The 21233-nt window shown below is 52.6% G+C and overlaps 1 protein-coding gene across 14 annotated transcripts; it reads left to right on the top strand.

Annotated features, from left to right (window-relative positions):
* Positions 1 to 981: 981 nt before the first annotated feature.
* On the top strand, positions 982 to 15749 carry DNAL4 (dynein axonemal light chain 4). 14 transcript variants are annotated; one of them, XM_078340864.1, is made up of 7 exons: positions 982 to 1083; positions 3073 to 3188; positions 10296 to 10398; positions 11502 to 11711; positions 13286 to 13369; positions 14639 to 14757; positions 15156 to 15749. In XM_078340864.1, exons 4-7 carry the CDS (start codon positions 11643 to 11645, stop codon positions 15214 to 15216), a joined length of 333 nt encoding a protein of 110 aa, XP_078196990.1. In that variant the 5' UTR covers positions 982 to 1083; positions 3073 to 3188; positions 10296 to 10398; positions 11502 to 11642; the 3' UTR covers positions 15217 to 15749. The 14 variants fall into 14 exon arrangements, with proteins under 14 accessions (XP_078196990.1, XP_008977570.1, XP_008977580.1 ...); XM_008979322.5 differs by lacking the exon at positions 3073 to 3188; XM_008979332.5 differs by lacking the exon at positions 3073 to 3188 and having other exon boundaries at positions 10296 to 10503.
* The last annotated feature ends 5484 nt before the right edge of the window (positions 15750 to 21233 follow it).

Raw genomic sequence — 21233 nt, 5'->3', positions numbered from 1 at the left:
GGAAAAGGGCTACTCTCAATTTTGTTTCAGAATAAAACTCTAAACCAAATTCCTTCCCAAGGTTCATGCGGCCTATGCCTCAGATTGAACAAGGACAGCTTAAAGGCTAGAGAGGCAAGATGGAGTTGGGTTAGCTCTGATCTCTTTCACTGTCAGAATTCCCTCAGTTACAATTTTGGCAAAGGCGGTTTTAATGCCAATAAATGTGGCAATGGGGTTTCACCCTACATACTCATCACAATAATAAAAGGTTTAAACTACAGAGTACCCAACTGACCCTTTGACCCACCGATCAAATAATAGAATCTGACAGTTCTTCCCCTTTCCCCCTTTCCTTCTCCTCAGTTGCACTAGTACTTTCAGATTAATTTTCCCTCCCAAGGGGAAGAAAAGGCAGGCTCTGGACAACCGTGTCTTAAGTTAGATGGTACAAATGTCTCCTAGTGACTAGGGCTAGGTGACCATAGGGTGTGGAACAGAGGAAGGAGCCCTGGGTTCCTTCTCCAGGGTGATTACCTCCATCCCTTATCAAGTTACTTAACCTCTCTAAACTTTAGTTCAGATGGGATGACGAATATTATTACATAAAAGTTTTACTGTAGTGAGAATCAAGTGAGATATTAATTGTAAAGGCCTACATAAATGCTAGTTATTAGGCTTTCCAGACCCCAAGAACGTGGTGACGGTCACCACACCAACAAGTTGCATTTGTTATTTAAAGTGACTATAAGAAACTCCCAAGGCCAAGCCGCTTTTCGAAGTTTGTTTCCCTTAAAAAAAAAAAAAAAAAAAAAAAAACTTTAATGTTCCCCGTGCTCCTCGGGCAAGCTTAAGACAACTATAAGTGAATTCCCGCCTCCCTGGACTCTAAACCACGCCCTTTTCCGTGCAAACGCCTGACTTGTTAGGGCCTTTTAGGATGATTGGCACTTTTATCCACCAATAAAAAGTGAAAGTCCCGTCAACGTCCGGTGAGGGGGCAGGACTTCCTTGCTGGTTGCTAAGACACTGTTGTTTCGCTCCTTGACAACCCTGGCGGGGGTGCGCTGGCTGCGGCCCCGGCTCCGGCCCCCGCGGGAGCAGGTGAGGCCCCGGGGTGAGGCGGGCAGCCAAGCGGGGAGGGCCGGCCCGGAGGGAGGGCGGGAGGCAACGCCGGGCGGAAGAGGCCTCGCCCGCCGCGGAGGCCCCACCTCAGTCTCCTGCCCGCTGTTCCCTAGCCCTAGGTCTTCTCACCCTCCACCCCCACCATCACCCCGACTTCGGGACTTGTGAGCTCTGTCGTGACCGGTTTGTCATTGCGATTCTGCCGGCGGCTCTCCCCCACCCACCCGAGGCCTGTCCAGCTTCGCGCTCCCGCGTCCTCCCTTAGCCGACTCCCCACACCACTTGAACCCCGACCTTTCGCGGAGTAATCCCGTCTCCCGTGGCTGGGCCTGGGGTTGCCATCACCTCAGCTCAGACTGCTCTTGGCTTGGACTGTTGGCGACGTACTGGGATTCCGGGCTGGTCATTTCCCCTCTTTGGGCCTCAGTTTCCCCATCTGTAAATGAGAAGTTGGGTTGAGTGATCTCTAAGGCCTCTTCCATTCTGACGTTCTAGGCTGTCGTGGTTCTCTGACCCAACTTTAGGCTTCCGGGAGGATATGCTCCCCAATGGGAGATACCGTCTGTGGTGAAAATAACTTGGCAAACCTAATTTGGATTCTCAGTCTCAAGACCTACCCTCCCTGCGCTCTCGTCTGTCCATATGTAAAATCAGTATACGACGGGTGCATCTCCTTTGGGAATTCTGAGGCTACTAGGAAATGCAGAGTCCAGTCCAGTATAGATTCAACATTTGTTAGTTTCCTTCCTTTGTCTCTTCACCACGTTTTCCCTCTCTGGGAAATGTTACCAACCCGCTCAGCGTGAACTGCCCTTTCTCCACTTGACCCTCAGATCCACATGTCTCTCTCTGATCTTCCTCCTGGGTCTCTATGTTAGCGATACTTAGGAGTGGGGAGTGGGACAGATAGAGACTGAAATGTAGTCATGTGCCATATAACATTTTGGTCAAGAAGGACCGCAGATACCACGGTGGTCCCCTAAGGTTATAATGGAACTGAAAGCTTCCTATCACCTGGTTACATAGTTACATTACATCGTAATGTCAAAGCAGAACGCATGACTCACGTGTGTGTGGTGGTCTGGTGTAAGCAAACCTACAGTGCTGCCAGTCATATAAAATATAGTACATACAGTTGTGTACAGGACATAATACTTGATAATGGTAATAAATGTTACTGGTTTATGTATTTACTATTCTAGACTTTTTATCGTTATTTTATAGTGTACACTTCTCCTACTTCTAAAAAATAAAATGTAACTGTAAGTCTTAGATAGGTCCTTCAGGAGGTATTCCCACAGAAGGTGCTGCTATCAGGAGATGGCAGCTCCATGGATGTTATGCCCCTGAAGACTGTCCAGTGGGACAAGATGTGGTAGTAGAAGATAGTGGTACCAAGGATCCTGACCCTTACAGGCCTGCACTAATATATCTGTGTCTGAGTTTTTAACACAAAAGTTAAAAAAGTTAAAAAAAATAAATAAAAGCAGCCAGGCGCAGTGGCTCACACCTGTAATCCCAGCACATTGGGAGGCCAAGGCAGAGGGATCACTTGAGCTCAGGAGTTTGAGACCAGCCTGGCCAACATAATTGCACCCCGTCTGTACTTAAAAAAAAAAAAAATTAGCTGGGCCTGTGTGGTGGGCACCTGTAATCCCAACTACTCAGGAGGCTGAGGCAGGAGAATCATTTGAACTATGGAGCAGAGTTTGCACTGAGCCGAGATTGAGCTACTGCACTCCAGCCAGGGTGACAGAGCAAGACTCCATCTAAAAAATAAAAATAAGTAAATAATAAAAAAGTTACAGCAGTGTCCAGTAACATCCTGGGCCTTCCCTTTCCCTCACCACTCCCTGATTCTCCCAGAGCAACTGCATGCTTTATTCATGGGAAGTGACCTATATAGGTGTATCATTTTTCATCTTCTTTACTATATTTGTATTGTACCTTTTTTTTTTTGAGGTGAAGACTCGCTCTGCCACCCAGGCTGGAGTGCAGCTGCCCAATCTCAGCTCGCCGCAACTTCCACCTCCTGGATTCAAGCAATTCTCCTGCCTCAGCCTCCCAAGTAGCTGGGATTACAGGTGCGCGCCACCACACCAACTAATTGTTGTATTTTTAGTAGAGACTGCGTTTTGCCATGTTGGTCAGGCCGGTCTCGAACTCCTGACCTCAAGTGATCCACCCACGTCAGCCTCCCACAGTGCTGGGATTACAAGCATGAGCTTTTCTATACCTTTTCTATGTTTAGATACACGGACATCATTGTGTTACAGTTGCCTGCAGTATTTAGTACAGTAACATGCCATACAAGTTTGTAGCCTTGGAGAAATAGGCTGTACCGTATAGCCTAGGTCTGTAGCAGGTTACACCATCTAGGTTTGTGTAAGTACACTGTGTGACATTCACACAACAGAATCACCTAACGATGAATTTCTCAGAACGTACCCTCGTCATTAAGCCATGTGTGACTGTGCTGATGTGATAGTTGGACTTGACGGCTTCCCTCCTGCCCCTGATAATCCATGACTTGGTGATTTCTTTCTCCTGACTAGATACCTCCATTTACATATCTTGCCAGGAATTTAAACTTGGCAGTTGTGAAATGCAACTGACCCGTCAGGCGTGGTGGTTCACACCTGTAATACCAGGATTTTGGGAGACTGAGGTGGGCGGATCACCTGAGGTCAGGAGTTTGGGACCAGCCTGACCAACATGGTGAAACCCCATCTCAATAAAAGAAAAAATAAAAAGGAAAGAAAAAAAGAAAATTAAAAATAATTTTAAAATAAATAAATAAATAAGTAAAAGAAACTGACCTACTTCTCTACCCAGCTGTGCCACCCAGTTTCCCCTCTCCCCATCAGGGCATCACCATCCTCCTCGGCATCATTCCTCACTCCACTGTGCCCTTTCCACTCAGGCAGTTGTCAGGTGCTTTTGACTCTGCCTCCGTGAGGAGCTCACATCATCTCCATTCCTGAAGCCCCTACTCTCATTCAAGTCTTTCATGCCTGTGACATAATACCCCTGGACCATTACTGCAGCTTCCTAGTGACTGCTCCTACCTCCAGTCTCTGCTCCTGTCAACCCAGCCCACCCATGTCACCAGCCACCCAGAGACCTCCAAAGAGCTTCCCATTCACTGGGAAAAGTATCCACACTTCTTGTAATCCCAGCACTTTGAGAGGCTGAAGTGGGAGGATCACTTGAATCCAGAAGTTAAAGACCAGCCTTGGCAACATAGAGACCCCCATCTCTACAAAAATATTTAAGCATGGGTTTGAAGGCCATTCTACACTTACACAGCCCAAGGATTTATTTCTCCCTTCTTTACCAAATTCTATCTTCTAGCCTAAGGGGACTGTTAGACTTTCCCAGAAAATGCTTTGTGCTTTCTGCCTTGGCACTGCTGTGTTCATCTGCCTGAAAGGTCTTCCCCACCTCGTCCACCTGTAACAGTTCTTCCTCACCTTTCCAGTCCTGACTCAAATGCTGCCCTGGCCAGCAAGCTGCTTTTGTTGTCTTATCTCACCCATCTCACCACCTCAAGCATACCTGTCTTGTGGCAGTGCTGTCTGCCAGCAACCATAGTTCCTTGTGTGTTCCTGTTGGTCTCCGTATTAGACTGTGAGCTCCTTAAAGGCAGGGACTGTCTCTTGCTTATAGTCAAGTAGGTGAAAAAGCATAATCAGGCTGCGCATGGTAGCTCACGCCCATAATCCCAGCACTTTGGGAGGCTGAGGTGGGTGAATTGCTTGAGCTCAGGAGTTTGAGACCAGCCTGGGCAATGTGGCAAAACCTCATCTCTCAAAAAAATACAAAAAGTACCCAAGTATGGTGGCACAAGCCTGTAGCGTGCCGCCACTGAGCCACTCCGGAGGGTCACCTGAGCCTGGGAAGTTGAAGCTGCAGTAAGTTGTAATCATGCTCCGCACTCCAGCCTGGACGGCAGAGTGAGACCCTGTCTCAAAAATAAAAGAAAAAGCACAGGCCAGGCACTGTGGCTCACACCTGTAATCCCAACACTTTGGGAGGCCGAGGCGGGTGGATCACGAGGTGAAGAGATTGAGACCATCCTGGTCAACATGGTGAAACCCCGTCTCTACTAAAAATACAAAAAATCAGCTGGGCATGGTGGCACGTGCCTGTAATCCCAGCTCCTCAGGAGGCTGAGGCAGGAGAATTGCCTGAACCCAGGAGGCGGAGGTTGCGGTGAGCCGAGATGGCGCCATTGCACTCCAGCCTGGGTAACAAGAGCGAAACTCCGTCTCAGAAAAAGAAAAAGCATAATCTTTGAAGTCGTATATACCTGGGATCAAATCCTAGCCCCTTTGTTTATTAGCTGGGTGGAAACTCAGCTGGGTGTTTTTTCAGTCTGTGTGGATATACCAGTAATGTAGAGATAATAGCACCTGACAGAGTGATGGGGAGGGACATCCTGTATGTAGATGCCCATTCTGATGGCCAGCTCCTGATCGGTGTTCAGTAGATAGTCTTGCATGGATGTGATAGGTCCTCTCCCCTCCTAGGGTTCAGATGAAATATGGTTAATTTCAATTCGGATGATTTCTGGGCTTCTGCCACATGCCAGACACTGGCCTTTATGTTCTGGGGCATCTAGAGGTAAATCAAGCCCCAATTAGCAATCGTGAATGAGTTTCTAAAAAGTAAGTCCATGCTCAGTCCAATTTATTTCTGTGATAATGTCACTCTTACTCCCTTACATTCAAATCTGCTCTCTTGAGTGGGAGAGAGTGGGGTGGGAGCCTGCCCTGCTGTGTGTGGCGAGCAGCTGTCTCTCTGGGGGCTAATAGCTGTGATGGTTGGGACTTTCCTTATACTGTGTCTTGACAAAACTGTCTGGGATTTCATCCAAGTTTGGTTAAGTCCATGAGGGTTCATGTGTGAGTCAGTGTCACTTATCACGTGGTGTCGGACATGAGGAAATGTTGAGAATTGCAGATCCAGACTAGTCAGCAGGCCTCTCTCCTCTCCCTCCCTCCTCTCCTTCCCTCCTCTCCCTCCCTCCTCTCCCTCTCTCCTCTCCCTCCCTCCCCTCCTTCCCTCCTCTCCCTCCCTCCTCTCCCTCTCTCCTCTCCCTCCCCCCTCCTTCCCTCCTCTCCCTCTCTCCTCTCCCTCCCTCCCCTCCTTCCCTCCTCTCCCTCCCTCCTCTCCCTCTCTCCTCTCCCTCCCTCCCCTCCTTCCCTACTCTCCCTCCCTCCTCTCCCTCTCTCCTCTCCCTCCCTCCCCTCCTTCCCTCAGTCCCAGCTGCGCTCAGTTTTCATTGGACCTCAGCAAAACGAGAACAATAAGGACCACGTAAAAACAACGACTTCACATGTTTGACTTTGAGGAGGGCTGATCTTTATTCTGCCAAATTTTCCTCTTTTGTAGTAGATGAGGTGTCTTCTAAGGCCCTTCTGTGGCAGAATTTTCAAATGGCAGCTCTGTGTCTGCCCCCTACTTTAAACTGGTCTGGGAGCCTGGCTTCTGCAGCATTTCCTGACCTCACTACGGCCATCTTGGACAAATGCCCCGAAGTCCTTAGGCTCCTTTTTCCTCCCCTGCCAGCTTTGTTCTTCATTTGTTTGCTAAAAGGCCAAGGAAGACTGAAGTGCCCACCTGTGTCCCTAAGCAAGAGGCAGGCCTGGACAGAGGCCGGCTGGGGGGTGCCACGTGTTGAAGTCATCCACGTTACTGCCCTGTCTCCTGCTTGCTTGTGCCAAAGGAGAAAGCACAGAGCGTGGAGTCAGAAGAATGGATTGGGGTTCAGATCCTGGCTCTGACATTGCTGGTTGTGCACCCTCAGGCCAGCCATAAAACCTCTCCGTGCTCCAGTGCCTTGCCTGAGAACAGGGAGCCGGATCCTTCCCTCACAGGTGTGACAAGGATGAAATGAGATGGTGGATGTGAAAGCACACGCAACCACAGCGCTACCACTTTGGCGCCCAGCAGGTCTGAGAATTGCCTTGTGATTGTTTCATCACTCAGTACTAGCACAGTGGTTTGCACATAGTGGGAACTTGGGAAATAGTAGTTTGTTTGGCTGCAGGTGTAGACGTAGAACGGCTGGTTTATGAAGAAAGACACCAGTTTCCTTCCTACCGCACACATAACAGGAACTGAGTCCTTAGCCCCAATTTCTGGATGAGAAAACTGAGGCTACTGGGTGCAGTGGCTCACGCCTGTAATCCCAGCACTTTGGGAGGCCAACGTGGGTGGATGGCCTGAGATCAGGAGTTCGAGACCAGCCTGGCCAACATGATGAAATCCCATCTCTACTAAAAATACAAAAAAGTAGCTGGGCACAGTAGTGGGCATCTGTAATCCCAGCTACTTGGGACGCTGAGTCAGGAGAATTGCTTGAACCCAGGAGGCAGAGGTTACAGTGAACCAAGATCGCGCCATTGCATTCCAGCCTGTGCTGCAAGAGCAAAACACCGTCTCAAAAAGAAGAAAGAAAGAAAGAAAGAAAGAAAGAAAGAAAGAAAGAAAGAAAGAAAGAAAGAAAGAAAATAAAATTGAATCTTAGAGAGTTAAGCCCTTGTCTGAAACAGAACCAAGATGTGAATTCAGATCTGACTATGAGTCTGTCCTGAGACCACCATGACATGCTCCAGGCATGCCCTGCAATCTCTCAGGTGCGTGGTGGGTGGTACCGGGAGGCGAGCCTTGATCTAAGGGCTGAGGATGTTCCAGACATTGAGTGGCTGGCCCCCTCCCAGAGGGCTGGCAGATATTTGGGGCCTTATTTCCCAGAATGCATTCCTTTGTCCTGATCCCTCCCACATACCCTAACCCTCTTCAGGATTCTCTCCAGACACTTCAGACACACAATAACGAATGGTGACTGAGGTCAGTGCCACAAAAGAACAAGGGATAGCAGGACCAGGAACACTGGCCTGGAACGGGGTATGAAATAAAGGGCCCTTGCCTGCGCCCCCTGTTGCCTAGGAAGAGCCTCACATCAGACAGGGCGAGGCTGTGTAAAGCCCACAGATGGCCTTCGAGTAAGGAAGAGAGCAAGGGCAGCGGGAGAGAGAATAAGACTGCCCCTGGCTTTGCACAGCTGTGGGCCAGACGGGCTGGGTTGAGCTTCTGTACCCAGCAGATTCAAATACCCTGGCCATGGACACAATTACTTTTTTTTTTTTTGAAATGGAGTCTTGCTTTTTCACCTAGGCTGAAGTGCAATGGCACAATCTTGGCTCACTGCAACCTCCACCTCCCAGATTCAAGCAATTCTTCTGCCTCAGCCTCCCCAATGGCTGGGATTATAGGCATGTGCCACCACACCCAGCTAATTTTTATATTTTAGTAGGGATGGAGTTTCACCGTGTTGGCCAGGCTGTTCTCAAACTCGTGACCTCAAGTGAACCACCTGTCTTGGCCTCACAAAGTGCTGAGATTACAGGTGTGAGCCACCGTGCCCAGCCACAGTTACATTATTAAAAGGCTCTTTCAGACCTGACACGACTCTTTCTGGCTCAGAGCATTCAGGCACATGCTCCTCTGCATGGAAGATTGATAAGGTTATTAGAATCTCTAGTTCTGCTATTTTTGGTAGCATTCTTTGAGCAGAGTTTTGAGATTGTGGCTGAATGACTCTGGCTGTACTCTAATGATACAGAGTCATAAAAAATTCTCCTGCCTTTCTGTATTTAGAAACACATCATCTATAATGATTTCTTTTTATTCTCTCTCATCTCTTTTAGGTCCCCAGAAGTACACATAGTGGTTAGAAAAAGCTCTTTGTCATCATGGTCCTTAGTCAACTTGGTTGAGTCATGGCGACTGAGTCCTGGTTCGTTACATGGTGGTAGCAGAGAGCAGTGTGATAGTAGTACAGAGACCTTTAACATTTCCAGTCACTCACATGCACATACCTGGGGCTTGCGACAGCTTTCTGAGAATGCAGAGAGAGGATTTAGTATCCCATTTCATAGAGAAGGAAACCAAGGCTTAGGGTCAGTTACTTGCCCAAGCCTACCAAGAAAGGAAGTGAGCAGAACAATTGCGTTTGATAGAGCCGGGGTTCATGCCTCCATCCTCTGGTTTGTGGCCCCACACAGTTCTTTGCTCCACAAGGTGCTGCACAGGTCACCATCCCACTGGCTTTCCCACGTTGTTCCTCAGAAATGGGCCTTGGCGATACCTCTGAAGTCATGTGACATCTCAGCAGGATCCTCCATGTGAGAGCAGCTGTCACAGACCCTGGCCTCCTCAAGGAGGTGTGTCCACAATGGATGGGCTCCTCATTCCCTCCTGGCTCCTACACGCCAGCACTTGGCTAGCCTCGAGGATGAATGAATGAGATGGAAGTACTCCAGTGCGAGATGCCTCAGAAGCTGCTTCCACATTTTAGGTTGCTCCCCCTTGAAATTCTCAGAAGTAGACAAGCCGCGTGGCCCTCTCCTTCTGTCGTCAGTATAGCCACAACCTCTGTCACACCTGGGCGGACGTAGAGGAGGAAGCAGTAAGGCTAGGAGGATAGCCTGGGATTGGAAATAGGCCTTCACATTCACGAGCAAAGACAAAATGATCCCCTGAATTTTGTGAAATAAGAAACCTGACCAGAAAGTACAATGAATTGTGCGTGGTAATTTGCCAGCTGATAGAGGCAAAAACTGCTAACGTCTGAGTGGTACAAATGCCCAGAATTGATGAGATAAGTGGAGCCATCTGTCCACCAGGAAATCAGAAAATACCAATATCATGGGATGGTGGAGTCCGTGCCAGGCTTCCAGCCTCATGTGAGGGAGCTGGCCGAATGGAGTGGCACTGAGGCCTTCTGCAGCATTGGAGAGGGGAGAAAATCGAGGGCACAGCCGAGAAACAGTGCCCAGAAAGCACAAGGCTTGACCAAACCAGGGTCACGTTAACATTAGAAAAAGACACAGCAAAAGGGAAGAGCAAACATTGGATTCATCTCCCCTCTAGGGTGATAGGAGCTGTCTCCGTGGGCAGTTGATGAATGTTTGTGAGTGCCTCCTGTGTGCCCATGAGGAGCCATGTGGCTAAGGGGTTAGGAGTGCCCGCCCCAAGAGCCAGGCCTGGATTCACACCCCAGCTCTGTCGCTAATGAGCTGAGTGACCTCAGGCCAGCGACGACCCCCTTCATGCCTCTGTCCCACAGGACCTGACTCCCGGGTTGTTGTGGTGACCAGCTTTATGCCTCTGTCCCACAGGACCTGATTCCTGGGGTTGATGCGGTGGCCACCTTCATGCCTCTGTCCCTATAGGACCTGACTCCTGGGGTTGATGCCGTGACAAGCTGTGAAACACTGACAGGCAAGAAACCTACAGCCATCACCTGTCACCACCTGCCTGTTGATTACCATGCTCAGCAGCTTTGGGTTCCGTGACCGTGCAGGGAAAGTTAATTTATTTGGAAATGTGAGAAATGCTGGAAATGTGAGAAATGTAATTTTGCTGTATTTGTCTAATATAGATTAGTTAAAAGGGCTTAACAACCTGATTATTTGTATTCATTTATGTCAGTACTTCCAAGATTTTAAATTTTTTAAAAAGCCTTTGAATTATCAGATAAATTGAATTGAGGATGAAAGAGAAATGCCAGGATTGCCAGCAGTGCCCCCCGTCCTCGGCCCAGGCCCATCTCTTTAAGAAAAGCCCTGTAGGTTAGAGCACAGCTGTGTATTGAGCACCTGCCCTGTGCCCGAGTGCCCGCCCTATGCCTGGCACTGTCTTAGTGCTTCACAGGCACTGTTTCATCAGATTCTCATACCAGCCCCTTGAGATTGATGTGACCATCCCCAAGTTCCTGGTGAGGAGTGTGGGGCCCAGGGCCATGCTGCCGGTGAGTGATTGAACCAGCAGCAGCACCCAGGCCTCCCAGCTGCTGGGCCACAGGGAAGGACCCAGTGGTCCAAGAGGGAGTAGGAAAGAACAGCCAGGGAGCCTGGTGTGCAAGGGAGGGCACAGAGCAGCAGCATTCTCACTCCCCTCAAGATCAGGGGCCTACAGAGGGGCCCCCTCGCTTGCCAATAAGCCCAGACTGTCAATGGTGACCTGAACATTTCCCCTCCTAAGCGCAGCACCTGGGAAGGAAGGCCCACGTATGTAGTGGGCACGCAGGGAAGCTGCATCTGTTCATTGCCAGCTCAAGCCTCCATCCCGCAGGCCTGGCCTGCAGTCAGTATTTGTCTTGATAACGACAGTGTGGGCTTGCAGCATCGTACCAGTGTGTTCTTAACCAGGCCCCAGCATCTCGTGTTGACTCATCCTCCCGTCTGCAGACTTGCTGGCCATTTGGAAGAGGGTGCGGAGGAGTTAAGACGGGGAGGTGTCAGCTTGTTACTGAGACATTTCTAATTTGTGATGTATGGTTTCAAAGCCAACTCTTTTCTTCTGGTTTTTCCTGTTTTCTACAGCACCCCCCAGGGAAAGACATTTTCTGCTCCCACCAAGTTGGCAGGGCCTGCTTCCTGAATCTCCTGGGTGTGTCTTAATTGCCAGTCCCAGCACCTCTTGAGAGCCCCACTCTCTTCTCCAGTGGTCACAGTGGAAGGATCATGGGAGAAACAGAAGGGAAGAAAGATGAGGCTGATTATAAGCGACTTCACAACTTCCCTCTGGTCAGGGTAAGCCCCAGGGGAGGGAGGCAGGACGGCTGGCAGGGCCCCGCATAGGCTGGAGAGAGGTGGGTGGAGCTTGTCCCTTGCAGGATGGCAGTGGGAGGAAGCTAAGAAGGGCTCTGCTGGCTCAGACCTAGACATCTTGGCGTTGACAGTGATTCATTCTTTCATTCATTCATTCATTCACCAAGTATTTATTTAGGCCACCTACTGTATGCCGGGCACTGTTCTAGGCACTGTGGAAATGGTGAACGAGACAGGCAAAGGTCTGGCCCGTGTGAAAGACATGTTTAAAGAACATAATTTTAGGCAGTAAGTACTCTAATGAAAAATGAAGCAGCTGTAAGGGGCTAGAGAGCAGAGGTTAGCTTCTGGAGAGGTTTCTCAGATCAGAGACCGGAAGACAGAGAGCAAACCTCACAAAGACCCGGGGAAGAACATGCCAAGCCAGGAAACAGAGAAACAGGAAGCCTGGGATGAGAATGAAGTTGGCATTTTGGAGGCACAGAGAGAAGGCCAGCATGGCTGGAATGGAATGCTGAGAGGAATGGCAGGATGCGTAACAGCATCGGTGGGGCAGGACCCCACAGGCCTGGCCAGCCACCGTGAAGAATGTGTGAGAACTGTGGGTTCTGTCCCGAACAAAGTGGGAGCAGAGAAGGGTTTGAAGCAGGGGAGTGAGGAGATCTGTTTGGTTTTCAAAAGCTCATTCTAGCCGTTGTGAGCAGAATGGACTTGGGGATACAGGGCAGAAATGGGGAAGGCCCAGAGCGATGAGGGTGAGACACGGTCAGGTCAGGATGTTCCGTGCGTGTAGAGGCCCAGGGACCTACTGCCAGCTTGGATACTGGGTATTGGAGCAAGAGAGGCCAGGATAGCTCCTGGAGCCTGTTTTCTCCTGAGTAATGGGAGAAATAAATGGTGTTAGTTACCAGAAAACGGAAGACGGGAAAAGATGGATTTGTGGGGAAGCGTTATTTTTAGACATCTAAGTGAGGTTGTCATGTTGGACACAGTAGCTGGGAGCCCAAAGGAGAGGTTAGAGCTAGGGGTGGGAGCGTGGGAGTCTTCCCACGAGAGCACACGAGACCCCAGAAATGGAGTCGCTGGAGACAGGGGAGTAGAGGTGGGAACCAGGGCCCTCCAGGAGCTGGGAGGAGGAAGGGAATCCAGCAGATCGATAGAGAAAGAGCAGATGGAAAGGCTGGAGGAAAACCAGGGGCCTCAGAGAGCACCCAGCAGCCTCTGCAGGCCTCCGAGAGAGATTCATCGGAACACACTTCCATAGCCAGCATTCCCTCCGCCCTCGGCTGGCCTTCTTCCTGTGTCTGTTGGCTGGAACCTTGTGCCAGCTTTGTGCCCATGTAGAGAGCCTGGGCTTGAGAGCCCATGAGGCTCAGCTCCACGCCACGCCTTTGCCCCAGCTGCAGGGGTCAATCAGGAGATAGGTCACCTGCCCAGGGCTGTGCCAGGGAGGCTACCTGCTGTCCATGCCTTAAGCTTGGGACAGAGAGGCCAGCCAGGAAGGCCAGGTCACGGGCTAAGCCTGTCTCTGTTTGTCACCCCTGCCCTGTCTCTAGCACTCGGACATGCCAGAGGAGATGCGCGTGGAGACCGTGGAGCTGTGTGTCACAGCCTGTGAGAAATTCTCCAACAACAACGAGGTATCGCCAGCAGTGCAGGTGGCCCCTTGCGCCTTTGGTGGCCCCTGTGGATGAATAGAGTGGCCCCTGTTCCCTGCAGTCAGCTCCAGAGAGTACTGCTAGGATGAGGCCAGAGCCTTCCTCAGAAGCGTTCAGTCTGGGGAAGGTCAGTGAGGGAGAGGCTGGCACTGACTCCAGGCACTGACGGTCACACCCAGCCCTAGAGGAGCAAAGCCACAGGGGTCATGTTTCCTGCCTCAGGTGGGCTGCTGAATAGGACACCTTTCCCCGTGGTTCCATCCTAGTGGCGAACAGAGGCCTGCCCAGGCATTCATTCATGCATTAATTCATCCATTCAGAAAGGTGTTGAACAGGCACTGTTGAAGCTACTGGGGATGTCGCCAGCAGGCAGCAAGGCAGGAAGGCCATCCATCAGTCTGGTGGGGAGAGCGAGAAGTTAGTGTTGCAGCCGGTGGGGAGGCGAGACTCTGGCCAGTGGGAGCCCAGGCTTGGGGTCAGCCAGGCCCAGGTTCAGATCCTGGCTCCAGCCCTTCTGAGCTGTACCCTTGGATGAGCTATTTTTCAATGCTGAGCATAGTGTCCTAGTCATTAAATGGAGGGTGGTGATGGTGCCTCCTCACTGGGCCAGTCGTGAGGACGTATTTACTGACACAATGGGGACAGAGTGCCCACCATGGGACCGAACATGGTGAGAGGCGCTGTTGGTGCACCTCGGGCACCTGCGCCTGGACTCGTCCTGCTGAGCAGGGGGCCCTGCCCCTCCAGACCTTCTCACACCACGGTGGGGGAGCGTCTTGAAAGAGAAGGCACAGGAGGAAGTTGCCTGTGCCCATGACCAGGGCAGCCAGTGCCTCCCCGGAGCCCACCGAACACATCAGGCACCTTGCAGTCCACAGGTCTCTCAGTCCTGTTGGTCCTGATACCTCCTGGTGCCCCACTTACCAGGGTTACAGCTGAGGGAAGTGGCACTGCCAGGAAGCCCACACTAAGTGCAGAGCCAGGACACGGCCCCAGGCTGTCTGCAGACCTGATGCTTGCCTGCCCACCTCGACTGCCGAGGTGATGTCTAGTTTTCTGTGCCTGTGTAATAGACCTGGCAGGAGGTGGCCTGCGTGGAAACCCTTTTTGAAGCAGGAGGACAACAGAAATAGGACAGGAGGCCTTCCTCCTGCCAAGACCTCGGTGTCAGCCTTCTCCTCCCTGGAGAGGGATCTGACTCCTGCCGCCTCCTCCCCTGTGCCCCCCTGATGAGTGCCCTCTTCCTTCCAGAGCGCCGCCAAGATGATCAAAGAGACGATGGACAAGAAGTTCGGCTCCTCCTGGCACGTGGTGATCGGCGAGGCCTTTGGGTTTGAGATCACCCATGAGGCAAAGAACCTCCTCTACCTGTACTTTGGGGGGACCCTGGCTATATGTGTCTGGAAGTGCTCCTAACACTCTGTCCTCTGCCCTGCCCCCGGAAGGGCCTTTTCCTGCCATTCATCTGGGGTGGGGAGTGGCCCCAGGCAGGTCCTGGTTTTTCCAAGGAGAGTTGGGGTCTTTTCTTTTTGTCCTTGTGTACCAGTTTCCTGAGCCACGCCCCATGTGTGACCTTGACATCCCCATCCCCAGGCTCTCAGCCATCTCCTCGGAGTCTCTGGGTATGGACAGGGCAGCAGGCATTGGTCTGTGTGGGAAATTCGGGGTGAGGCAGTGTGACAGGGTAGAGGAGGTGGAGATGCAATTTTCCACACAGGAACATGCCAGTACCCCCTTTCCCAAGGGCTGCTTTCCTTTTTCGTCCTAGGAGCCCCGCTGCCCTGCCATCGCCTGTACTGCTAGGAGGTGTCGTCTGTCCTTGTCATTAGTGGCTATAAGAAAATGGCCCCAAGAAGGAGATGCTTCTTTCAAGGGACACAGGCAGCTTCTCTTTGTCCTCTCTCCTTGTCCTCTGGGGAGGTGCTAACCCCACAGAAGCCCCTTCCCCCAACTTGACCCCAGGCTGAACACACCACTGCATCTCACTGGGGCATCAGTCCCCTAGCCCCCAGCCTTGGTGGGGACCAAGCAGCCTTTTCTGTCCCCTCCTCAACCCGCGCAGTTGAGAGCCAGGGGCCGGGGTGTGGGAGCTGCTGCTGGCAGTTTCTTGAGGGGTCACCAAGCCTCTGGTGGGACACCTGGGCAGGAGTGCTCTCACCCCAAGGCTGCTTCCACAGGGAGCCCTGGCCTGCCCGCGACTTCGATCAGGGACCGCATGCCGATTTGTACTGCTCTCTGCTGGCTTTTCTATGTTGTTTTTGAGTGTGGGAGAAGGGTTTAGTAGAAGGTAAATCGTATTTTACACAGCAGTCTTATTTATATAAATGTCTTGGTTTTTACAATTAAAACTACCAAAAACTGACCTCATTCTACAGTCTCGATGTGAGGGGAAGGTGTGATCAGTATCCTCAAGCTTGGGTGGGTCCCAGGTGCCTAGAGATGCTTCTGGCTAACCTGTGAGGCTGCTGGAAGCCCCTGGTCCAGGCATAGCCCCACTGGACCTGGGCCAGCCCCTCTCACCATTAGGTCACTGAGGATGGGGTTCAAGTACAGCTGGATGGGGGCACTGAGATACTCTTGGCAGCTGGACTGAGCTACAGTAAAGACCTTTTCAGGCCTACAGAATTTCGCTCAGCTCGACAGATGCTTGCTTATTCAACAGCCACTGAGGGTCAGGCCCCAGGAGCTGAGGATGTGAAGATGAAAGCCACAGATACGGCCTCAGTGAGCTCTGGGTTCCCTGCGGAGCACGTGGGCCCCATCATTTCACCTATGGGAAAAGTAACAGTAAAAGATAGGATGGGGCATTCCGGGAGAAGGAAGGAGGCAAGCCCAGCCTGGGGAGTACAGGGGTCTTCAGTGGGGTGAGGCCTGACAGCCAACGCTTGAAGGAAAGACAGGATCTTACCAAGGGAGAGAGCTGCTCTCGGGACAGAAAACCAGATACTACCTCCAGCACGTGGCTTCTGTCCCCAAGGCACTTGGGGTAAAAGCAGGAGATGAGAAGCGACTTGGGGACAGGAGCCACATGCAGGACTAAGCCCCCTCAGGGGTTGGCCCCCAAATCCACGCCTCAGAAGAGAACACCCGGGGCATGCGCAGAGCAGGAGCAGCCTGCCTTCCCGTGCACAGGGGCCCTCCTGAGATGGTCCCCAGAAAACACACGGGCCTGGGAGCCAAAGCCCTGTCCCTGTCCCTGTCCCCGTCCCAGTTCCAGTCGTGCCCTTGTGAGGCTGAGCACCCAGCACTAGCAGGATCTGTCAACAGGTTGGCTGGACAGCCTCATGGCTTAGACCAGACCCGTGCAGCCAAGGGGAACGTTGCTGCCGGGCGGGACAGGCAAGAATGAGAAGGCACAGTCACTGCCTCAAGGCTGGCTGGCTGGTTGGGTGGCTTTCCAGCCAGTCCTGGCCCTTTGGGACTTGGCAGATGGGGCAGCTCCTTGACCTTGGACCTGCCCTGGCCAGAGCCCTGTGCCACTTGGGTGCTGCAGAGGGATTGGCAGAAGGGAGTGAACGGAGAGGCGGGGGCTGGCGCGGGAGGTGGGGAGCAGGCGACAAGGCCGGGAATAGCTGCGCTGATTAACCGCCCGCTCTGCATCTGTTCTCTCCTTTCATCTGCTGCACGTGGGCGCCAAAAAGCGAGGCTGGAGCAGCTGGCAACCAGGGTGGTGGGGGTGGCAGTTAGGAGCATGGGCGCTGAGGCCTGCAGAGCTGGTTCGGGTCCGGCTCTGCTCCTCCTAGCCTCCCTGTCCTCAGTGGCTCTGTCTGTAGAGTGGGGATACAGCGCACCCACCTCAGGAGGCTGATGGGAGGCCTGGGACCACTTCTGGAACAGGTGACACCCCCAAGGCGTGCACTTTGCTATCGCTCTGCCCCTCCTCCTCTTGCCACCTGTGGATGGGACGCTGACACCAGCTCCTCGGGGTTCGTGGAGATTCAGTGGACCCCTCGCTTGCCTTCCCAGAAATGGGTCATTCACAGTCTCTCCACCTGCTCTCAGACAGCGGTGGGGTCACGGTTGGGCCAGCTCAGGTAACTGGGAACCATGGCAGGCATGTTTCCCAGGGGTTTCCTTGGCCCTGGTGGCTCCACTCCCCAAGACCCAAGCCAGACGTGGTCACCGTGGCCTTCCAGGGCCCTCGCTGCCCGGAGCATTCAGTAAGCGTTTGATGATGGGCTGAAACGAGAGAGCCGTGACATGGAGGAGGCACCGTCCTGCCAGCCACCATGCAGGCTACTGAGGGCCAGACCCAGGAACAGAAAAGCGAGACAGACTCATTTGCCAGAAGAGAGAAGGTGGGGTTCAGGGAATCTGAAGTTCAGAGAAGAGATTCTCTCAGTAGGGGACTGGGGAGGCTTCACAGAGGTGGCGTTGAACCAGGCCTTGGCAGTTTCCCAGGGAGGGGTGGGGAGGGGAAGTTACTGTTGTTTGAGGGAGCAGCAGCTGCAGAGCGGTGGCTCCGGGAAGCTCCCGAGGGGTTCAGAGAAGTCGGGCAGTAGCTGTGGTTGGGAGAGGGTGCAGGGTGGGAGACAGGATGCGCTGAAGGTGAAGGGGTTGCTGGGGCGCAGGAGGAAGGAGGCTTCTCCCTCAGGACCTGGATGTGTAACTCAACAGAGCTCAACATTAGGAGTTGCTGTTGCCATTTACAAATGGAGAAATCCAAGCTTGGAGGATGGAGTATCTGGCCCAAGGTCCAGCCAGGAGGCAGCTGCAGCCGGGACTTGAACCTGGGCTGCCTGCCTGGATCGTCCCCACTCTTCCGCACATGCGGCATTCTCAGACCTCTGTCCATTTTTCTCCTGTCCTGGGCCCCACAGACAGCGGGACTCCCCAGGGGCGCCTTGGGCCATCCATCTTCTAGTTTATCATCTAGCTGCTTCCCCCGCCATCCTCGGCCCTCCCCTGCACCCTCCACAGCAGTTCCAGTGTTTATAGTGGAAGCAGCAACCACAGGCCTGCCACCAACCCCACCTCTTTGCTGCCGCCTGCTGTGTGGGGAGCAGGGCCCCACTAACACCCCAGTCCCCTCTGCTGGGCCCAGCCAGAACCAGTGTGGGGGAAATCGGCAACCTTGTCCGGACATGTCTAGAGGGAGTCACAGGCCCCAGCCCCAGGGCTTGTCCCTCTGCCTGGGACAGCAGTGAGTGCCCAGGCCAGATCAAAGGGAATGAACCATCAGTCCCCTTGCTGGGACTCCAGAGCCACAGGCCTCCCAAGAGTGAGGGGTGCTGAGCCAGTCAGCATGAGAAGGTAGAGAGGGAGGGCTTGGCCACGAGGCCCCATGACGTCTGTCGAAGTGCACGTGCTGTTGCAGGGACCACCATCTTTGAAGCCCTCTGTGTGGCCTGTGGAGAAATCTGGTAAATATTTCATGTTGCCTTGGAAGAGGTGCAGAGAAACCCGGCATCTTGCTTAACCTACTTCCTGTTCTCCAGAGGACAGATCCTACAGGTAGGCAGGGGGTGTGCCCTTGGGCTGTGGGGGGCCAGCTCAAATCAGTGTGCCCCTCCCACTCACCGCAGCAGGAGTGAGGTCTGTGCAGCAGAGGCTCAGCTCCTTAGGCGCAGAAGCAGGCAGCGTCTGATTGTGTCCAGGTTTGAGGGGTTGTCAAAGTGTAGCCACAAAAGCCACCACGCTGTCCTAATTTCCTTTCGTTCTCCTTATCTTGTATTTAAAGCAACCACCTCCCACTGGCAGCTGCTATCTCCAATCCTTAGAAAAGCCGTGGGGGTGGGAGGAGAGCATGCCTAGAAGGCAGAAGACTCAATTGTTTTGAATAATATTCCCAAACTATTAGATTCCTCAATGGTGCCAGGCACAGCACCAAGCCTTTCACCAGCTCCGTCTCTAGTGTGTACGTCCATTCCATGAGCAGGTGCCTTTGAAATCCCCCTTGTACAGATGAGGAGAGCCACCATAAGTGGCAGAGCCAGGGTTCCCCGCAGGCCTGTAACAGCTCCTAACCCTCTCCAGGGTTGCCTGCCAGCTTGAACAAGCCACTTTGCTTCTCAGATCTCAGTTTCGTCACCTCCAAGATAGGATTCACAGCTCCCTCTATGCCTGCTTCCCAGAGTTACTGTAGGGCCCCCAGGAAACGGCCCTGCAGTGGCACAATCTTGGCTCACTGCAACCTCTGCCTCCAGGTTCAAGCGGTTCTCCTGCCTCAGCCTCCTGAGTAGCTGGGACTACAGGTGTGCACCACCACACTTGGCTAATTTTTTTCCTTGTTTTGTTTTTAGGGGTTTCACCATATTGGCCAGGCTGGTCTCGAACTCCTAACCTCATGATCCACGCACCTCGTCCTCCCACATTGCTGGGATTACAGGCATGAGCCACCATGTCTGGCCTGAGTGTGCTTTTAAGTTGGAAGGGCTGATCAAGGATTAGGGTCAGGGGCTTTGGGGAGCCATCCCCTCCTTGAGCCTCCACTCTGGGTGTGAGGCTTGGGAGTCTGGAAGGCTGGGCTGTGTCAGGTAGATAGGTTATCACATCTAAGCCCCCATAGGCACTAGGCCCCTTCAGAGCCAAAGCAGGAGAGGCAGGGTGGCCACACATGCACACGCACCTGATCCAGTGACCAAGGGCTCCAGGTGGCTGGGACAAACCCTGTTTCATCCAGAATCCAGAAAGACAATCCCAACAGCCACTGTGTGTGAAGTCCTGGCCGTTGACCCAGCAGGGTCCACACTGCGTTTGTCCTTCCAGTCTCAAAATGGCCAGTGAAGCAGCCTGGAAGTTTCCATGATGTGCCTCCCTCCCCTAACAGTAGGGAGACAGCGTCAGAGAACATGTGACATTGACATGCCAGAGTCGGGGGGCAGCCCTCAGGTCTCCACTGCACATCAGCAGCTCAGAGTGATACCAGCTCCTCCAGAACCCCTTCCCTGCTGCACCCCCGACACACAGTCGCGTTGTGTCCCCACGGTGCCACATCTTCTGTCATGGTGTCTATACCTGCTATGCTTTATTTATTTGATGGCTGCGGCTGTCATATCTCTCTGTGCATTCCTGATGCCTAGCCCAGGGCCTGATATGAATTGAAAATGCATTGTGGCTAGCAAGTGAGTGAATGAAAGTATGAATGGATGGGTAGGGGGATGGGTGGGTGGGAAGATGAGAGGCTGGATGGATAGATAAATGGATGGGTGGATGGATGGAATAGATTTCTCCAAGAGGTGCATCAGTAATGACTGGGTCAGGGACTGATATGAATTGGAAATGCATTGTGACTAACAAGCGAGTGAATGAAAGAATAGGTGGGTGAGTGGGTGGAGGGATGGGTGGATGGGCGGAGGGATGGGTGGATGGGCAGAGGGATAAGTGGATGGGCGGAGGGATGGGGGATGGGTGGATGGATGGGTGGATGGGTGGATGGATGGGTGGATGGGTGGATGGATGGGTGGATGGGTGGATGGATGGATGGGTGGAGGGATGGATGGGTGGGTGGATGGATGGATGGGTGGATGGATGGATGGGTGAGTGGCTGGATGAATAGATGAGTGAATAGATAGGTGAATGGATGAGTGTATGGATGAATGGATGGGTGGATGGATGGATAAATGGGTAGATGGATGGATGAGTGGGTGGGTGCATGGATGTATGGATGAATAGGTGGGTAGATAGATGGGTGGGTGGGTGTGTGGGTGAGCATAGGTAGATGAGTGAATGGGTAGGTGGATGGATGAATAGGTGGGTAGATAGATGGGTGGGTGGGTGGAGGAATGAATAGGTGGATTGGTGGGTAAATGGGTAGATGGGTAGATGAGTGGATGGGTGAGTAGATGGGTAGATGGATGGAAATGACTTCTTCAGAGCCGGGCACGATGGTCATGCCTGTAATCCC

Source organism: Callithrix jacchus, chromosome 1 (genome assembly GCF_049354715.1).
Source record: "Callithrix jacchus isolate 240 chromosome 1, calJac240_pri, whole genome shotgun sequence".
Lineage (NCBI taxonomy): Eukaryota > Metazoa > Chordata > Mammalia > Primates > Cebidae > Callithrix > Callithrix jacchus.
Note: the sequence above shows the minus strand (reverse complement) of the source record. Positions and strands in the feature narration are given on the sequence as shown.

What these genes read in the sequence shown, in the direction of transcription:
- DNAL4 (XM_008979327.5), top strand. Translation starts at nt 11,643, where the DNA reads ATGGGAGAAACAGAAGGGAAGAAAGATGAGGCTGATTATAAGCGACTT. An exon ending in AATTCTCCAACAACAACGAG is followed by an intron (nt 13,370 to 14,638) that starts GTATCGCCAGCA and finishes TCTTCCTTCCAG; the next exon opens with AGCGCCGCCAAGATGATCAA. An exon ending in GCAAAGAACCTCCTCTACCT is followed by an intron (nt 14,758 to 15,155) that starts GTACTTTGGGGG and finishes TTTTCGTCCTAG; the next exon opens with GAGCCCCGCTGCCCTGCCAT.